The sequence below is a fragment of the Bufo gargarizans genome, chromosome 5 (assembly GCF_014858855.1).
Source record: "Bufo gargarizans isolate SCDJY-AF-19 chromosome 5, ASM1485885v1, whole genome shotgun sequence".
NCBI classification, from domain to species: Eukaryota; Metazoa; Chordata; class Amphibia; order Anura; family Bufonidae; genus Bufo; species Bufo gargarizans.
The window spans coordinates 134721601-134740798 of record NC_058084.1 but is presented as its reverse complement, the minus strand read 5'-3'; the positions used below and the strand labels follow the sequence as shown (position 1 = coordinate 134740798).

At 43.3% G+C, this 19198-nt stretch overlaps 1 protein-coding gene across 2 annotated transcripts in view; it reads right to left on the bottom strand.

The window, feature by feature from the left end:
- TMEM241 (transmembrane protein 241) overlaps positions 1-19198 on the bottom strand; it is a 126548-nt gene that overhangs the window by 60918 nt on the left and 46432 nt on the right. Inside the window, exons 6-7 of one of the 2 annotated variants that reach the window (XM_044293626.1) lie at positions 16972-16997; positions 8758-8809 (exon numbers count right to left, since the gene is read on the bottom strand). In XM_044293626.1, coding sequence (XP_044149561.1) covers positions 8758-8809; positions 16972-16997 — 78 coding nt within the window. The remainder of the gene's footprint in view (positions 1-8757; positions 8810-16971; positions 16998-19198) is intronic. The other variant, XM_044293627.1, reaches the window with a different exon arrangement.

Sequence of the window (19198 nt, the reverse complement as noted above, 5' to 3'; positions counted from 1 at the left end):
TAATGAAAATGTAACATGACCATGGCATGCAGAAATGTGCCAGCTGACAACCTACAAAGTATATCACCTCTAGAAACCTGCTGTCCTCAACACCTCCTGTGCTGAAAGTGTCACACTGCTGCCACCGCTATCTAAACAGGAGGGGGTGGCAGTGGTTCTGTGACCGCCACCTATTCTGACACACTGAATGAGGGAGCTATCAGAGTCTGCATCTCTGTGGCCTATATTCATCTTGTGGTATGCTAGAAGGGGGCCATATGTACGATTTGTGATTTTTGCTGTAAATTGCGTGTTCAGTGGCTACCATGGATGGTCGCGGCTTGGCCACATGATCAGGCCATAGCCTTATAACTGGTTCTGTGAGTGCCCCAATGGGGCGTGTATTGTCCTGATGATGGTAAAAAGTCTGCATGCTGTGCGATTCATCCCATGAAATCTGACACAATCTGCAATAGAGATTCGGATGGCAGTGTGATCGGAGTCTTATAAGGCTGGGTTCACACGGGCGAGATTTCCGCGCGGGTGCAATGCGTGAGGTGAACGCATTGTACCCGCACTGAATCCAGAACCATTCATTTCTATGGGGCTTTGCACATGAGCGGTGATTTTCACGCATCACTTGTGCGTTACGTGAAAATCGCAGCATGCTCTATATTGTGTGTTTTTCACGCAAAGCAGGGACCATAGAAGTGAATAGGGCTGCGTGAAAATCGCAAGCATCCGCAAGCAAGTGCGGATGCGGTGCGATTTTAACGCATGGTTGCTAAGATGAAAGTCTATTCACTGTATTATTTTCCCTTATAACATGGTTATAAGGGAAAATAATAGCATTCTTTAATACAGAATGCTTGGTTGAAGGTCAATTGAGGGTTAAAAAAAATATAAAGAAAATTAACTCACCTCCTCCAATTGATCATGTAGCTGCCGGTCTCCTGTTCTTTCTTCAGGACCTGTCAAAGACCTGTGGTGACATCACTGTGCTCATCACATGATACATCACCATAGTGATGGACCATGTGATGAGCTCAGTGACGTCACCACAGGTCCTTTGACAGGTCCTGAAGAAAGAACACGCAATCAATTGGAGGAGGCGAGTTAATTTTTTTGTTATAAGGGAAAATAATTACATCTACACAACCTTGAACCCAAACCCGAACTTCAGGTCTGGGTACCACATTCAGTGTTTTTTTTTCATGCACGTGCAAAACGCATTGCACCCGGACGATAAAAACTGAACAACGGAACACAATCGCAGTCAAAACTGACTGAAATTAAGTACCTACTCGTGTAGGTTTGCCGCAATGCACCCAGGATGCATCCTGAGCCAGAACGTGACGCCTGTGTCAACCCAGCCTAACTCATTGCATGTTTGGGGGAATTCGGTTGAAACCTCTTGTTACTAGAGTACTTGGCTTGAAAAAGATTGAGAAGCACTGGTGTAGACTAGAACAGCGTTCCCTTCCCCAGCAGATCAGGAGCTACATGTGGCTGTCAAATGCTATTATGCACTAAGGGCAGGGCCGGTTTTAGACAAAATGTGGTCCTGGGCAAAATCAAAAGTGGGGCCCCAAATCTTGTAATAATGTACTAAAAACACAGTCCCACGTCCAACACCTGACACCCCTGCCGATTAGCTGTTTGAGCAGATGGCTGTCCCATAGACATACAGTGGTGAGCAGGAATAGAGAAGGGAGACGATATGTGCGCACAGAGCACGCCGTATCCTGAAACAGCTTATGGTGCCCCTACAGTACTCTAGTAGTAATAATATAACCATAATACCCCCACTGGCTCTAATGTCCCCCTGTAGTGCCTCCCACCAGTTCCAATATATAATGCTCCCCCCCATAGTGTCATTATATACACACATACATATAATGTTCCCCCGTAGTGCCAGTATATAATGCTCCTCCATTCCGCCTCAGTAGTGCTAGGTATTGTGGTAATGTGAACAGTGCTGGAAGGTGTGTTGTCCCACTTCAGGTACCTCAGATGGGTGAGACAGATAAAATCCAGAGAGTGGCAGTTTGTATACATTTTCTGGGCTGGATTTTACTTGGACTGGTGGCTAGGCTTGGTAGAGGGAGTTCCCAGTCCACACCTTTCCAGTATGGGTTTTCCTTTCTACCTGAGTTGATCGCAGGTGAGACCTGCTGTAATCAGGCTTGCATAAAGCGCCTCAGAGTAGGTCAGTCTGAGGAGGGAGAGCAAGACTGTTTTGTGAAGCAGAGGCTCTGTGTGGTTTCAGTCAGGAGGACTGAGGGGCCACAAGGCTTTGAATAGCCTGAAGTTTGGAGGACCTAGAGAACAAGGGTTGCACGCCCAGCGTCTGAAGGACTACTGGGCCACACTCCCTAAAAAGGTACTGGAGTTGCCACAGCCTTGAGGCTGCAGTATTGATGTTGGCTGAGGAAAGTCGCATATAATGTCTATGCGTGAACTGTGCTCTGAGTGAGATAGGGACGTATTGTGTTTAGGTAGCGCCTAGACGGGCAGGAGTTTATTTGTGTTTTAAGTGTTGGCGGTGCGGGAACCTCACCCCACCCAGTGATGTATAACTAGACTATCCTTTATGAGAAGAGTGTCAAAATAAATGCACAGTTTGGACATGAAAATCCGTTGTCTGGTGAGATATCTGTGAATGTGACCCCCTAAAAAGAGACTATCCCTTACAGTGTATATATAATTATCTCCTTCTTCCTTTCCTGGTGCGGACAGTTTTATCTGTGGCTTGTGTTGCTAAGTCCTGATGCATGCAGTACCAATGACATCACCACTCCTGCTCTGGGTCTCGCGGGAACGCGCTATCATGCAAGACCCAGCGCAGGAGGATGCATTGATGTTATTGCGGCTTCTTGCGCTGTTCTAATGCCTCACACGCTTGAGGCCGAGCGGCCTGAGGCTTGTGAAGTTGGACGGCCATGAGTGCGCCCCCCTTTATGGGGCGAAGTGGCGCCCTAGGAGGATGACTACCCTCCCCTATCCATCTTCCCGGCCCTAATGCAGAGCACATTACCGCAGGAGGTATAGGACGAGAGTACTATAACTCCCAGCATGTCTAAGCCATTATTATCAGAGAACATTACAGGGGGACGTATAAGAAGATGGGACTACAACTCCCAGTATGTCCAAGCTGTTATTATGTAATATCAGTGTACATTATAGGAGGCGCTATAAGGAGGAGAGGACTACAACTCCCAGTATATCCAGGGTGTTGTAATGTACACTGATATTACATAATAATGTCCGGGACATGCTTAGAGTTGTAGTCCTCTCCTGTTATACCTCCTCTTGTAATGTACTCTGATATTACATAAGCTGGACATGCTGGGAGTTTTAGTCCTCTCCTCATACCTCATCTTGTATTGTACTCTGATATTATATAACAGGAGGTATAAGAGGAGAGGACTACAACTCCCAGCACTTTCCTTGCACTTACATTGAATCCTTCACTTCTTTCCATGCATTACTGGTCGTCTTCTTTATTACTTTACTGCATTGCTTAGCTCCTCCTCCAGTTCTGGTCACATGATGGTGAGGTCATCGCAGGTCCTTCATCCCCCTTCTCTCTGCTCAGCTCCGCCTCCTGCACGTGACATCATCACAGGTCCTACAGCTCCAGTAGAAGAGTATTGCTGGTGTCTGGAGCTGTCAGTTTGCAGAGCAGCACTGTAGTAATGACTTGTTATGTGTGCAGGAAGGGGGCCTTACAATGCATTGGAAAGTGGATCTTTTCAGCTATCCACCAGTTTTCTTCCACGGACGTTCAACTGAACATCAGCACTGAAGCAGGGGGGCCCTTTAGACGATGGGGCCCTGGGCAATGGCCCAGTTTGCCACCCCCCCCCCCTCCCCCAATGCCAGCCCTGACTAAGGGAACCAAGGATGCTACCAGTGTCAAAAGACTTCTTCACTTTTAATATATTGTGCAATCCACCATCTGTCAGCAGCTTTGTACCTATGAAACTGGATGACCTGTTACATGTGCGCTTGGCAGCTGAAAACATCTGTGTTGGTCCCATGTTCATATATGCCCGAATTGCTGAGAAAAATGAAGTTTTACTATATGCAAATGAGCCTTTAGGAGCAATGGGGGGCCTTGCTGTTACACCTAGAGGCTCTGCTCTCTCTGCAACTGCCGCGCCCTCTCCACTATGATTGACAGGGCCAGGCAGTGTAAACATCATCACATCGGGCCCTGTCAATCAAAGTGGAGAGGGCGCAGCAGTTAGAGAGGGCTAAACCTCTGGGAGTAACGGCAACGCCCCTGTTGCTCCTAGAGGTACATTTGCATATATTAAATCATCATTTTTCTCAGCAATACAGGCACATATGGACATGGGACCAACACAGATGCCTTCAGCTGACAGATGCCCTTTAATCACCTGTTCAGTGGATAAATGAGACACTTTTTTGAGTAAGAATGATCGATAAGGGACTGACCACTAGAACAAGGGACATCAGCCCCAAACCCTGTCTCCCTTTCTACTTGCACAACTCATAGGTGGGGATCTAAACTGCCACTCCATACAAATCCATGGGAGTCATAGTGCAGCTTTAATTAAACTAATACAATATAAAAGTATGCATATGGAGATACATTATGATGAAGTATTTTAGCTGCAATAAAACTAATCTGTATGGAGAAGTAAAAAAAAAAATAAAGAAAAAAAAAAAAGGGGGATAGTAAGCAGAGCATATCATAAATTACTAGAACAAATGAGAGCGAAAGTGCATTAAGATGATTGAATCTAGACGGATGATTTACACAAGCACAGAAAATGTCTGTCCCTATGTACACAGCTATCTGTCACTGCACACTATATCAGATGTAACGGAAACTGTGCACAGCGCCACCGCCATTACTAAATTAAAGATTCTCCTCTGGAAGGAATAAAATACAGATGGCTGTTCCTGAAATATGATTTGTACGTTCCATTACACTTGGAAAAGGAAACTAGTCTCCGCACTCCAGGTCCATTTATCCAAATCTCCATTGCATGGATCTGCAGTTAAAGCTAATCTGTGAAGGCTGGAGGTGCATTAAAGCCGCCATCTGCCAACAGTATCAATGCGATCTAACCGCAGCACCGTACTGTAAATATAACCATGGGCGAGGTAACATAGTGGGCACAGAATGAAGCCAATTCGCTGAGGCAGATTGAAAGCATATACTTCCAGCTTCAGGATTTAACCCTATATGTCCTATTGTCTATAGATTTCCACATTCTATACTGCCCTGTAGTGCTAGAACTCTTCTTCCGTTTTCTAAATGGATCAAAGTTTTTTTTAAATATAGTAAAACATTCCTACTTCAATCTGCTGTCTTTGCTCATTTATCTTAAACAGAAATGCCATTAGACCTGGTAGTATTGGCTCATTTACAATTATTTCTGAGACAGAAATAAAAACTGGCTAGTATGAAAGGAAAATGAAATGTTATTTTCACCTTTTTTCCATTTTTTTTTTTTAAATGTAAATCCCAAGCTCACTGACATAAGTTGTGGCTAAGGGCAATAGAATACAAAAATTTGGTTTTTGCCTTGAATGTATGGGCTCCTAGGAGAATTCAGTCTATCCTCCCCCCCATCAACCCTAACGCCTCATGTACTCTGCCGTTGCCCGGGGTTGTGTCCGTATTTCGGCCCGTAAACAGCAGGTCCGCAATATACGGGCACCGGCCATGTGCACACCATATCACAGATGCAGACCCATTCTCTTGAATGCGTCTGCAATCTGGAAGGAGGGGTGCGGAACAGAGGCACAGAACCCCATGTAAGTATTCTGTAGTACTTCCATGGGGTTCTGTGCCTCTGTTCTGCACCACTGCTTCCGGATTGCGGACCCCTTTCAAGAGAATGGATCTGTGATGCAGCATGCACACGGCCGGTTTCTCTCCATGCCGCAAAAAAAATAGAACATGCTCTATTTTTTTTTTTTGCGGTGCGGACAGATCATGGACCCATTAAAGCTGAATAGGTCTGGATCCGTCTGCGGCAACCACATGGATAGTGCCCGAGCTTTGGGCACAAATTGCGGTCCCCAATTCAAGGAACGGCCGGCACGCGGTTTGTGTGCGTAAGACCTAAAACTAACCCAAAGACACACTATACACTACAGAGCGCTTTAAAAATGTTCTATAACACCCCCAAAAAGCCACACTTTACTAAACCCTCCTTTTCACTGTCTCAGCATCCCATAACCTAAACCTATTTTGCCTCCTCTTTCCCGCTTTGCTAAGTATTTGCTACTGGTGTACTGAATGGTATGTTATCTGGTAGATTTCGACAGTGTGCTCTATCATCAGATTTGGTACAGGCTACCCTTAAGGGCCATGTACTTGGGCGGATTCCTTGTCAATCATTACCCGCTGTAAAAGGCCTGCCGATCAGCCAACTAAAAAGCAGCATGGATCTGTATAAAACGTATCTTTCATCAACAGAACATCGCCCCATGTGAACAGGGGATGTGCTGCCAACAATAATGTAAATGAGAGGGCGCATGGACAATCCCAACATTTATGTGGCCATTTACTTGGCCAATAGTCTGTATGAAGGACCTAAATGAGTGCCAATCGACTTGCTATATTGTGAAACTAAACTTTGTTACATGGGCATATATCCCAGACTGTGTCCTCTAGTTGTGGATCCTGCAGATGTCTGCGTCATCAGATGTCAAATAGTGAGCTGCAGTGACCAAGAGGAACCATCTCAGAAGCAGCAGATGGAAAGGGAGGACTGAGGAGGCCGTGTTTCTCTGAAAATAAGACAAGGTCTTATATTATTTTTTTCTCCGAAAAAAGGGTTAGGGCTTATTATCGGGATAGAGCTTATTTTGGCTCCATGAACAACAATCACACATTAATGCTTGAACACAAAATCTTGATTTATTCAAATACAGTATAATCACAGTGGGTGGCACAGTACTACGGTATGATAACGGTACAAGACTCTGGCAGGCAATGCCACACTTTTTTCTGGTACCGTACGTACACTGCCCCTGAGCCCCTAGGCAGCAATATGTACGGTACGTTACCAGGGAGATCCGGCGCAAGAGATGACAGTGTGCTGATTGGTGGATGTGGGGGAGGAGCTGCCTCATTCATCTACGTTAGGGGTAAGTTAGAACGTGCGGGCTGGCGGCAGTACAGGGTAGAGAAGCCACCCAGCGATGTACCTGTTCGGTACCGTAGATGGAAGCGCGGCTGCCAGCTTAATTTTGCATTTAGTGAAGCCGCCAGCCACGAGGTATGCGAGGGCTAGCGGCTTCACTGAAGGCTAATTGTTGGCAGCCTGCGCTGCTGTACCGTAACTCCTGCCTGCCTCCGATCAGCTGGGAGAGCGCCGAGGTCCTGCACGGGCAGCTTAGGAGCCATTAGTGAGCTCTCCCGAGCTGCTGAATCCATAAATATAAAATTTATCTACGGCTTATTTTTGGAGTAGGGCTTATATTTAAGCCCTACTCCCAAAACCCTGCAAAATAGGGCTAGGTCTTATTTTCGGGGAAACACGGTAGCATGGCCAGAAGGGGTAGGAAGAAGTATAGGAGAGAGCAGCCTCACACAGTAGGTGGAGGATCAGTGTGTGTCCTTATGTACTACGTGGGCCAACAGGAGAGTTTGCAGCATATATCACATATGGGGAATGTCCACTGGGATCTAATTGTGGATCTTTCATCATCTGGAAAATACAAAAGTCAGAACATAAAAAAAAAAGACAAGAATAAGTACATCTTCTAAGGTCAAGGCGAGTAAAACTGAGCCTTAACTACAAGTACACTGCTGCTGCAATCATCTGGAAGTTAGAAAATAGCAGCTTATCAGAGATTAGAAAAATGCAGTGTAAAGAGAAAGAAATTGGATTTTTCCAAGAATCTCATTACACTACACATTTTCTCCTTTGCATTGGCTGCAGTGTAATGACAAGGGAGTGAGTACTTGTAAATTACACTGCACTTCCGAGACGACGGGCAGTGTAATGAAGAGGAAGTAGCGCTCGCATAGAGCACCGCCCCCCTCTTCCAACAGTTGACGGACCCCCGCTGATCAGATATTGATGACCTAGCCTGAGGATGGGTCATCAATATAAAACCCCTCCACAACCCCTTCAAGCTCCTTGTCAAGTTTTGTCTTGAGATGAATCGTTGATGCAGCAATACATACCATACCGGCAGAAAAATATGACACTGTCTAAAAGAGAGGCAGAATAGCAAGAAGCTGATTATCATCCCACACAGGGAGCTTACATATGGCGCCATTTCTGAACTCATGGTGGATGGTAGCAACAATCTAGTGAAAGTAAAGGCTCAGTTTAGATTTGGTTATGTTATGAAGTGCCAGGACCTTTACAAGATGCATTTTTTTTCTTGATTTTTTATTTTTTTATTTGTTGGTCTGACTTCTACTTTTCCAATAAGATTCAAAATAATATCCTAGTGGGAATTGCCTTAAAGTGTTATGTGCGGCAAATGCTCCTGCAAGCTGTGCGATCACTACCTCTCTGTAAACTGCACTGTAGTACATACTATATACTCATCCTCCCCTGCTGTGAGAGACCGTTCTCTCCTCCCCACTCCCTCGCGCCGTGCTGTACTACCGCCTCAGTTCTCCCTTCACACCTGCGGTTTCTGAGATGGATCTTCTTGGTGAATGCAGTTCGCAGTAGGACATCTGAGGAAGGATGCAGACTCCCAAGTACCTGCAAAAAAATCCATTCACTATATCCAGCACAACTGATGAAAAGAAAGAAATGACAGTACCTGTTGGTCGTGTATTGGAAGGCATCCAGCCGAGATGAGCAATAGAGTGACACTGGGAGGCAATCCATATGAGAGTTAGCAAGTTGTAAAGAGACAAACTTACAATCACAACGAACAACTACAATTAAAAAAGAAGATGCAGAGAACAATACAACATTGTTTAAAATATAAGCTAACAGTATGACGTGTATGCAAAAGCTGGTTGTACTTCTCATACAATCTTTTTGGGATGCCAAAATGTATTAGTATTTTTAGTCTCAATAGCATTGCCGATACAGGAGGTGGAGAGAAGTTTTATGGCCTAAGTTTAAAGCAGCACTAACGTTTAAAAAAAAAAAAAAAAACGTTTTTTTTTTTTAAATATGTTTTATTAATTTATAATGCAAAAATTCATATCCATATTACAATTATAATATAAAATCCTTCAGTCCGTAAATTTGTGATTTGCAACATGATTAAGAATAATTTCATGCAAGTATCCATACTTATGGAGACAAAAAAAGTAAAAATAGAGATCTCGCTTGCTGGGGGAAAGGCAGGATACGTCCGCCATTCACAGCCTAATAGGCAAAACAAACACACAGAGCATCCCACTTGACATATTGTTATCTATAGAGGGGAAAAAAAAACAACTTTTGATATGTCAGAGAGATACACTGCTTGTCCCCCCCAAAAAGTCGCCACCTGGATTTAACTAAGCAAATAGTTATGAGCCTCCTATTGGATAATTACTGCATGGGCGACTATCTTTCAGCTGGCAATACGTTATTTAACCCCAACTGGTGTGATGAGTTGCTTCTCATTTCTTACACAACCATGTGGAAAGACACATCTCGTGGTCGTGGAAAAGATGTTAGTCTGTTTCAGAAGGGTCAAATCATTGGCATGCATCAAGCAGAGAAAACATCTAAGGAGACTGCAGAAACTACTAAATTGGGTTAAGAACTGTTAGGAACGCATTATTAAAAACTGGAAGGATAGTGGGGACCTATCGTATTCGAGGAAAAAATGTGGCGGGAAAAAATCCTGAAGGATCGTGATCGGCGATCACTTAAACGTTTGGTGAAATCAAATCAAGAAAAACAGTAGAGCTCAGGGCTATGTTTAATAGTGAAAGTAAGAGCATTTCCACACGCACAATGCAAAGGGAACTCAAGGGATTGGGACTGAACAGCTGTGTAGCTGTAAGAAAATCACAAATCAGTGAGGCAAACCAGGAAAAAAAGGCTTCAATTCACTAGGGAGCATAAAGATTGGACTCTGGACCAATGGAAGAAGGTTATGTGGTCTGATGAGTCCAGATTTACCCTGTTCCAGAGTGATGGACACATCAGGGTAAGAAGAGAGGCAGATGAAGTGATGCACCCATCATGCCTAGTGCCTACTGTACAAGCCTGTGGGGGCAGTGCTATGATCTGGGGTTGCTGCAGTTGGTCAGGTCTAGGTTTAGCAATAGTATGTGCTCCAAGAATGGTGTCAGCTGACTACCTGAACATACTGAATGACCAGGTTATTCCATCAATGGATTTTTTTTTTCCCTGATGACATGGGCATATTCCAAGATGACAATGCCAGGATTCATCTGACTCAAATTGTGAAAGAGTCCAGACCTTAACCCCATTGAGAATCTTTGGGATGTGCTGGAGAAGGCTTTGCTCAGCAGTCAGACTCTACCATCATCAATGCAAGAACTTGGTGAAAAATGAATGCAACACTGGAAGGAAGCTTCTGCAAGGTCACAAGATTTTTATCGAAACAATGCCACAGCGAATGCGTGCCGTAATCAAAGGCGGTCCAACAAAATATTAGTGTGTGACCTTATTTATTTTGGACAGGCAGTGTATATCAAATTTTGATCAGTGAGGGTCTGAGACCTCTACCAAGCTCTAGAACGAGGGGAGAGAAGCACGCACATATGCTCACTGCTGAGGACAAAATATAGATGGACCCATAGACTTGTATGGGGCCCATCTTGTGCAAGAATAGCACGATTGTCTCCCCTCATTCTAGGGGGGTCTCAGCACTCTGACCCTCAATGAAAAAAACCTTTGACATAAGCAGTTTTTTTAAAAGTCAGTAACGAATTAATGGTACAGGTCCGCATGTGGAAAATCTGTAGCGCAAACTGCACATTTTGCTGCAGATTTCAGTGACAGAAGAGTTCACCTTTTGCATTGCATTGGGTGAAATCTGTGGCAAAAGGTGAAATGCACACTATAAACTGAAATGTTGCCGATTTTAGAATACACACTATGTGTAAAGTTATTGCAGATTTTATCTTGCGAAAAGTGTCTGCAGCATCTACTTTTCTGCTAATGGAAATGCTGGGAAAATTTGCAACATGTACTTCACAAGTGGCCATACCCTATGCCTGACAAAAGTCTCTAAAATGTCTCGAATACCTGTCCCATGGATTACCCATACTAAGCTGCTGCTGCCGCCACCACGGCCATATTCCTCTCAAGCATGGTTACAGATATACTTGCATATAAAGCTTCTGCAGAGGCAGTAACTATGGGCGAGCTGCTCCTCTGAATATAGTCATACTGTCCGAGGCCGTCATCACAGCCACAGCGCCGTGATTGGTATGCCGATAGGTCACTCGACCCACTGAGGGTATGATTACAGCCTCAGACACCTTTAGTTACCAACAGAAAACCTAGTTTTAATAGAAAATAAAAATAAATATACCAAATGTGAATAGCAGCAGTAAGCAGATTTTATGTCCACACATATGGATGTTACTAGCAGCTGCTGTATACTATTTATATTGTATACTGTATATCTACCTTTTTAAAAGGGAACAATTGAATTGAAGGGGATAACTGAAAATCTGGAATTCAACTCTTATTTCTGTAGTAAACCTTGTGCAGAGCATTGCTCCAGCCTTGGCTACATTATTTTCTCTGTAAGCACTTTTTTTGTTTTTCCAACAAAAATGGCTATGGTCCAGAGAACACGTGATTTTTCATTACAGTGGTTTAATTTGTTACCACAAAAAGAAGCTGTAAATTATGCTCTGTAAAAAGAAAAATCACAGAAAACACACAACAGCTCACTGATCTCCTTTAAACTAACACTGCATAAATCAATAGCACTGGTGAATCAGAAACTCTGTAGTACACGGTCTCAGGGAAAAACCCCTTTTCTCCCCTATCGTAAACTAACTCTGCTAAATCTATCTTGAAAGATGGGGAGGACTGATAGATCACTGAACGATTAGATTACATGCTGCCCGTACAGGTGCATGGAGAAAGAAGGTGTAAGGAGGAGTGAGCTGCTAGATGGAGAAAGAGACATTTTTGTCTGATAAGATTTATTACAAAATTTTGTATATTGATTTGTATTATGGATTTATGCAAAGCCTGTTAAAGGAGTTAGCCCATATTGCTAGGATGTATCATCAATGTGAGATAGGTGTAGTTCCCACACCTATCTATAGACTGTATGCACAGCATGCTCTCCATTCATTGCTATGGGAGTTCACGGTGAATGTAGAGTGCACCTGATAAACATGGCCACCTATCCATTCAACAGCGGCACCTAAGTGGTTTCGGGGAAGGGGGGGGGGGGGGGGGAGGGGTTACCCATGATCGCGGGGTGTCAAATGTCTTCACAGGGCAGCTGGAAGTCCAATGTAGGCTGTCAATTTCTACTGAGCATATAGTACACTATGTGAGGAGATTAAAGGATTGTATGTGAAAGCCCCCTTGTGGGACTAAAAAAATAAAATAAAGAAAAAATGTTTTATTAAAAATAGAATCTAAATTTTTTTTCTTAGAATTCTGCATTGTGTAAGTGTCAGACTTGTGTAGAGATACATTTTAAGATCTTTTTTTCTTTTTCTTAAAAACATGGTCAGATACAGTGACTATGGTTCATATTATTAAAGGGGTTGTGCAGCAATATATATTGATGACCTATCCTCAGGACAGTTCATCAGTATCAGATCGTTGGGGATTCGACTCCTAGCACCCCCACCGATCAGCTGAAATGCTGAGTGCACACAGAAGGTGTCCGTATTTTGCAGACCGCAGTACAGACACGGTTGTGTGCCTGAGGCTTTAAAGGGGTTGCACAGCAATATGTCAGGACAGGTCATCAATATGTGACCGGCAGGGGTCCGACACCTGGCACCATATGCATTCAGCTGTATGAAGAGGAGGCGGTGCGCCATGTGAGCGCCGCTTCCAGTTCATTACACTGCCCGTTGTCTCGGAAGTGCAGTGTGATGAAAAGCACTCGCTGCAATCAAGTGAATGAAGTGAGTACTTGTAATTACAAGGCACCACTGCTCCACAGGAGTGTAAGTTCACTTTAAAGAGGTTGTCTTATTTCAGACATTGGGGGCATATCGCTAGGATATGTCTGATAGGTGCGGACCCCATTTTTGGGACCTGCACTTATCTTTAGAACGCAAAGTGAAGGCGAGCACACACCGCATGCGCGGCCGCCCTCCATTCATTCCTATCTTTAGAATGGAGGGTGCAATGTGTATGTGCCACCGCCCTCCATTCATTCCTATGGGTGCACCGAAAATAGCCCAGCGCTGACTCGCTAATTCTGTCAACCCCATAGAAGTGAATGGAGCCGAGCGGTGGCTGCACTTGCGTGTTGCGCTTCCTATTAATTTCAATGGGACTTCTGAAACTAGCCGAGTGCAGCGCTCAGCTCTTTTTGTCGCTCCCATAGAAATAAAAAGGGGGTGGCCGCGCATGCAGTGTGTGCCCTCCTTCACGCTGCGTTCTCCATTCTAAAGATAAGTGCAGGTCCCAGAGTTGGCACCTACAGTGCCTTGCAAAAGTATTCACCCCCCTTGACTTTTTTCATATTTTGTTACATTACAGCCTTAAGTTCAATGTTTTGTTAATCTGAATTTTATGTCATGGATCAGAACACAATAGTCTAAGTTGGTGAAGTGAAATGAGAAAAATATATAAATAAAACTATTGTTTAGAAATAGAAAACAGAAAATTGACATGAGCGTATGTATTCACCCCCTTTGTTAGGAAGCACCAAAAAAGCTCTGGTGCAACCAATTACCTTCAGAAGTCACATAATTAGTGAAATGATGTCCACCTGTGGGCAAGCTAAGTGTCAAATAATCTGTCATTACATATACACACCTTTTTTGAAAGGCCCCAGAGACTGCAACACCTAAGCAAGAGGCATCACTAACCAAACACTGCCATGAAGACCAAGGAACTCTCCAAACAAGTAAGGGACAATGTTGTTGAGAAGTACAAGTCAGGGTTAGGTTATAAAAAAAAAATATCCAAATCTTTGATGATCCCCAGGAGCACCATCAAATCTATAATAACCAAATGGAGAGAACATGGCACAGCAGCAAACCTGCCAAGAGACGGCCGCCCACCAAAACTCATGGACCGGGCAAGGAGGGCATAATCAGAGAGGGGCAGCACAGAGACTTAAAAGGTAACCCTGAAGGAGCTGCAGAGTTCCACAGCAGAGACTGGAATATCTGTACATAGGACGAGAATAAGCCATACGCTCCATAGAGTTGGGCTTTATGGCAGAGTGGCCAGAAGAAAGCCATTACTTTCAGCTAAAAACAAAAAGGCACATTGTGAGTTTGCGAAAAGGCATGTGGGAGACTCCCAAAATGTATGGAGGAAGGTGCTCTGGTCTGATGAGACTAAAATTCAACTTTTCGGCTATTAAAGAAAACGCCATTTCTGGCGCAAACACATCACATCACCCAAAGAACACCATCCCCACAGTGAGACATGGTGGTGGCAGCATCATGCTGTGGGGATGTTTTTCAGCAGCCGGGACTGGGAAACTGGTCAGAGTTGAGGGAAAGATGGATGGTGCTAAATACAGGGATATTCTTGAGCAAAACCTGTCCCACTCTGTGCGTGATTTGAGGCTAGGACAAAGGTTCACCTTCCAGCAGGAAAATGACCCCAAACACACTGCTAAAGCAACACTTGAGTGGTTTAAGGGGAAACGTGTAAATGTGTTGGAATGGCCTAGTCAAAGCCCAGATCTCAATCCAATAGAACATCTGTGGTCAGACTTAAAGATTGCTGTTCACAAATGCAAACCATCCAACTTGAAGGAGCTGGAGTAGTTTTGCAAGGAGGAATGGGCAAAAATCTTAGTGGTAAGATGTGGCAAGCTCAGAGATTTATCCAAAAGTATTGACTTTAGGGGGTGACTAGTTAAGCACATTGACTTCTTCTGTTATTTTGTCCTATTTGTTGTTTGCGTCACAATAAAAACAAAAACAAATCATCAATGTTATGGGCATGTTCTGTAAATTAAATGATGCAAATCCTCAAACAATCCATGTTAATTCCAGGTTGTGAGGCACCAAAATATGAAAAAAGTCAAGGGGGGTGAATACTTTTGCAAGGCACTGTATCTGACATTGGAGGCATATCCTAGAGATGCAGATGTAGCAGGGTTAGCACTCACTCTTAACTCAAATCTCCTAAATCATTGTGTTCTCTTGAAACAAAAGCCATTGAAAAGCAATTGAGGGTGTTTGCTTAGTTTAGATAACACATCTCAAAAATCTCAGAAAGCATCAGTGTTAACTCTACTACATCGGGTATGCCCCCAATGTCTGGGGTGAGACAACCCCTTTTAAGTAAATAGGCTAAACTGCTAAGGTGGGAGTTACATGTATTTGCACATCAGGTTTTCAAATGAGGAAAATTAACTCACAGAACTGATCACTCAGATATCAGCAGGCTTCAATGAAAAGGAAAAGTACCAGATTCAAAATACCAGTCAGAAAAAACTACAAAAAACCTTCCCTAAAATATATTGTATTTTTCAGACTATAAGATGCACAAAAGTGAGGGGAAAATGGCAGTGCATCTTATAGTCCGAATGGTAATAACCACTTCCATTATGGAAGCGGTCATTACTATGCAGGAGGCAGGAAGTGCTGCACCGGCTGTTGTCACCCTCCCTGGTTCCCTTTTTCCAGGCACCGCATTGTACACAGTCAGAACACAATGAGTCAGAGTCAGGACATAGTGCACGTAGACACGAACTATGACCTGAGGCTGTGTGACGTCAGGTCACAGTGCAGTGTGGGCCGGAAGAAGACCAGGGAGCGATGAGTCCAGGATCTGCAGAGTGGAAGCGACGTCTGGAGCAATGAGGGTAATTTTTTTTTGGGCTCCGACCCGAGGGCTGATCGGGGCTCCGGGTCTGATGGAGCTTGGTCGTCTGATTTTGTGGTCTAATGGAGCTTGGGTTCTGATGAAAAATAATTGTCTCTCTTTTTCCTCCTCTAAATCCTAGAGGTCTTATAGTTTGAAAAATACGGTAAACTTTATTAATCTATTAAAACTCAAAAAATCCCAGCAGGACCAAAAACTACCCTTTCCTTTCCCTAATTGAAATGGAATAGCCGCCTTATCAGGGTAAGGAAGGGAGTATTTAAAAAAAATTTTTTGGGGGGTGGGTCTGTGGTCCTGCTGGGATTTTTTGAGTTTTAATAGATTAATAAGGGTTATATTTTAGGAAATTATTTGTTGTTTTATCTGGCTGGTATTCCAAATGAGGAAGTTTACAGTATGAGCGCTCTGCAGTTTGGCTGTTGGCTTTCCAATGCTCAGCATTTCTGGTTTACCAAGCTTTTCATAATAATAATAATAATAAAAAAAAAATAATTAAAAAAAGGAAAGGAAACTGATTGTTGCCCATAATTTACAGTTCAAATAGCATTTTGGTACACTGTACTATTCAATATAAATGCCTGTAAATACAGAGATCCTGCATGTTGACTGGTTCACTATAATGTGCTAATTTTTAGTGGCTGGGAGAAAAAAAAGCCGCAGCTTCCAAGTCTGGTTGCATCATTGCACATTACTGCAGACATGTTACATGATGACTAAATATATTTCCTATTTAAAAAAACAATACAGCAGGATTTCAGACAGGTTACCATATGATGTCAGATCATCATCCCCATGATTTTAAACTTTGCCCTCTCAATCTCTAAAACCTTTAGGGTACGGCCACAGGTGTTAGAGGTTGAAGGGTTTGGGTGTAGAAAATTGGCAGCAGCAGAAGTAATGGACCAGCGCTTAAAGAAAAGGGTGAATGTAACAATTTAATTTAATTTTAGGTAATTTGACAGAATATCAAGGATTTTCATCATCTCAGAAACACCTTTAAGCAATCATAGATTTATTTATTTTTGGAAATTAAAAAATGTGTCCGGATACTCACCTGGACAATCGCTTGTAAGAAGTCTGCTACAGATTGAATATTAAAAAAAGAAAAAAGACAAAAAAGAAAATAAGGAAATTACATTTATAGATTGTTGGAAGCTTTTTAGCTGAAGGAACAATGGTGGGAATTTGTTAAGCCCTGCAGCCCAGACGTCTGGCTTCAAAAAGTCACAAAATGAGGCTCTTTGTAATGTTTTGGGCCTTTTTGCATTTTTACACCACTCACCCACGTTTAGAAAAGTGAGTTGGAAGGTAGGCATGGTTAGCTATATTAGTTTCTCTTCAGATTTTATCACTGTGACTTTTAAAGTCACAAAAAAGTTGTAATCTCACTCTAGTAGGGAGTGGTGTAAAAAAGTGAAGTAGCATTTCTAGACAAAATTGAAAGGTTTAAAGATGCACCACATTAACAATGTGCAACGTCTGATAAGTTTGGGTCAAAGTACGGCAACGCAAATGCAAGATTAACTTTAAAGTGGTTGTCCAGGCTCACAGCTGAACCCGGACATACCCACAATTTGACCCAGGCAGCGCGCCCCCCCCCACCCCCCTCGTTATGAACATCAGAGCATTTCATGCTTCCGCCTAGCAGTGTGAAGTCACTGGCACCCATGGGACTTGCTTTATCGCTGCCCTAGTCGTTTTTCATGCTAGGGCAGCACTAAAGTCAGCCCATTAGTGCCAGTGACGTTAACAGGCCTAGCACTCCGCATAGCCGTCCTTATGGAGAGCCCGGTACTTCACCGAAACTCCATAAAATGCCTTTGCCCTGCGCAATGTAGTGCAGAGAAAAGGATGCGCCGATGCTCATAACAGGGAGCTGCCTGGATGAAATTGGGGGTATGTCCGGGTTCAGCTCTTAACCCCGACAACCTCTTTAAATATTCCCCTTATGATAAATCCCCCCCTAATATATTTATTCAAGTAGGATAGGAGCTATTAACCCATTTCATATACATATCCCACATTACATCTGTAATACTTACATAGAAACAAACCTGGTGGTTTCTGCTGTCCTATCTGACAGCAAGATGTGGTAGCGAGAGAGAAGATGACTATATAGGTTAATATGGTTTGGAGAAGGATTTCTGAGTAAAACAAAATCAAAGTAAAGCTCTGTATACAAAGCATTTTGAGACTTGCTAAAGATACAGCATCAGTCACTCATAGGGGGCCTATGGAAACTTTAACCCCTTAAAGACCTGGCCTATTTTGTTTTTTTTTTCATTTTAGATTTTTAAATTCCAAGAGCCATAGCTTACTATGTCTTGTACTGGAAAATGGGGGAAAATATTCTTTATGGGGGTAAAATTGAAAAAAAAATGAAAAATAAAAAAAATTCTGTCAAGGTTTTTTGTTTTGATATTATGACATTCACTGTGCGCTAAAAATTACATGACGTCCTTATTCTGTGGGTCAATACGATTACAGCGATACCAAATTTGTATAGTTCTTATTTTGTTTTATTACTTAAAAAAAAAAAACACAACAACATTTCTTTGCATCACCACTTTCTGACAGCCATAACTTTTTTTTATTTCCATCTACAGAGCTGTATGAGGCCTTGTTTTCGGGGTACCTATGACTTTTCTTATTACCGTTATTCAATCTGGTTGCCTGCTGTACCATACAGCCAGTAGCCGCCATGTATGGAGCAGGCTCAACGCTGCAGCCCACTACATATAATCCCTTGCGCATAATGCCACACATGAACGGCATTATGCGTTAAAGGGAGTCTGTTACCTACATGACATGATTTAAACGGATAATATAGTTCTGTGGGACACAAATACATAACACTAACGGTAACTTCATTTAGTTATTCAGAGTCTCCAAAGCACCAAAACAACGTTTTAAAGATATGTAAATTAGCCATCGCAAGTGCCCAGTGCTCCCTGCCTTACTTCTCCCCTCTTTGTCCTCTGGCCAGCCCTGGAACCTTGTGGCGTCATTGTCATCTCCATTTGTAATCCAGCGCCTGCACGAATCACCGCAGAGCCTGGGCATGCGCACTACATTGCCCACTGTGTGCACCGGTTACTTAACCGGCACATGTGCACTGCATATCAGTATGTCCACTGTGGGCAGAGGCAATGTAGTGCAAATGCCCGGAACTGGCGATTATTTTGTGCAGGCGCGGGATTGTGAATGGAGATGAGAATGACGCCACAAGGATATAGAGCTGGCCAGATGATACAGAGGGGGAAGTAAGGTGGAGCACTGGC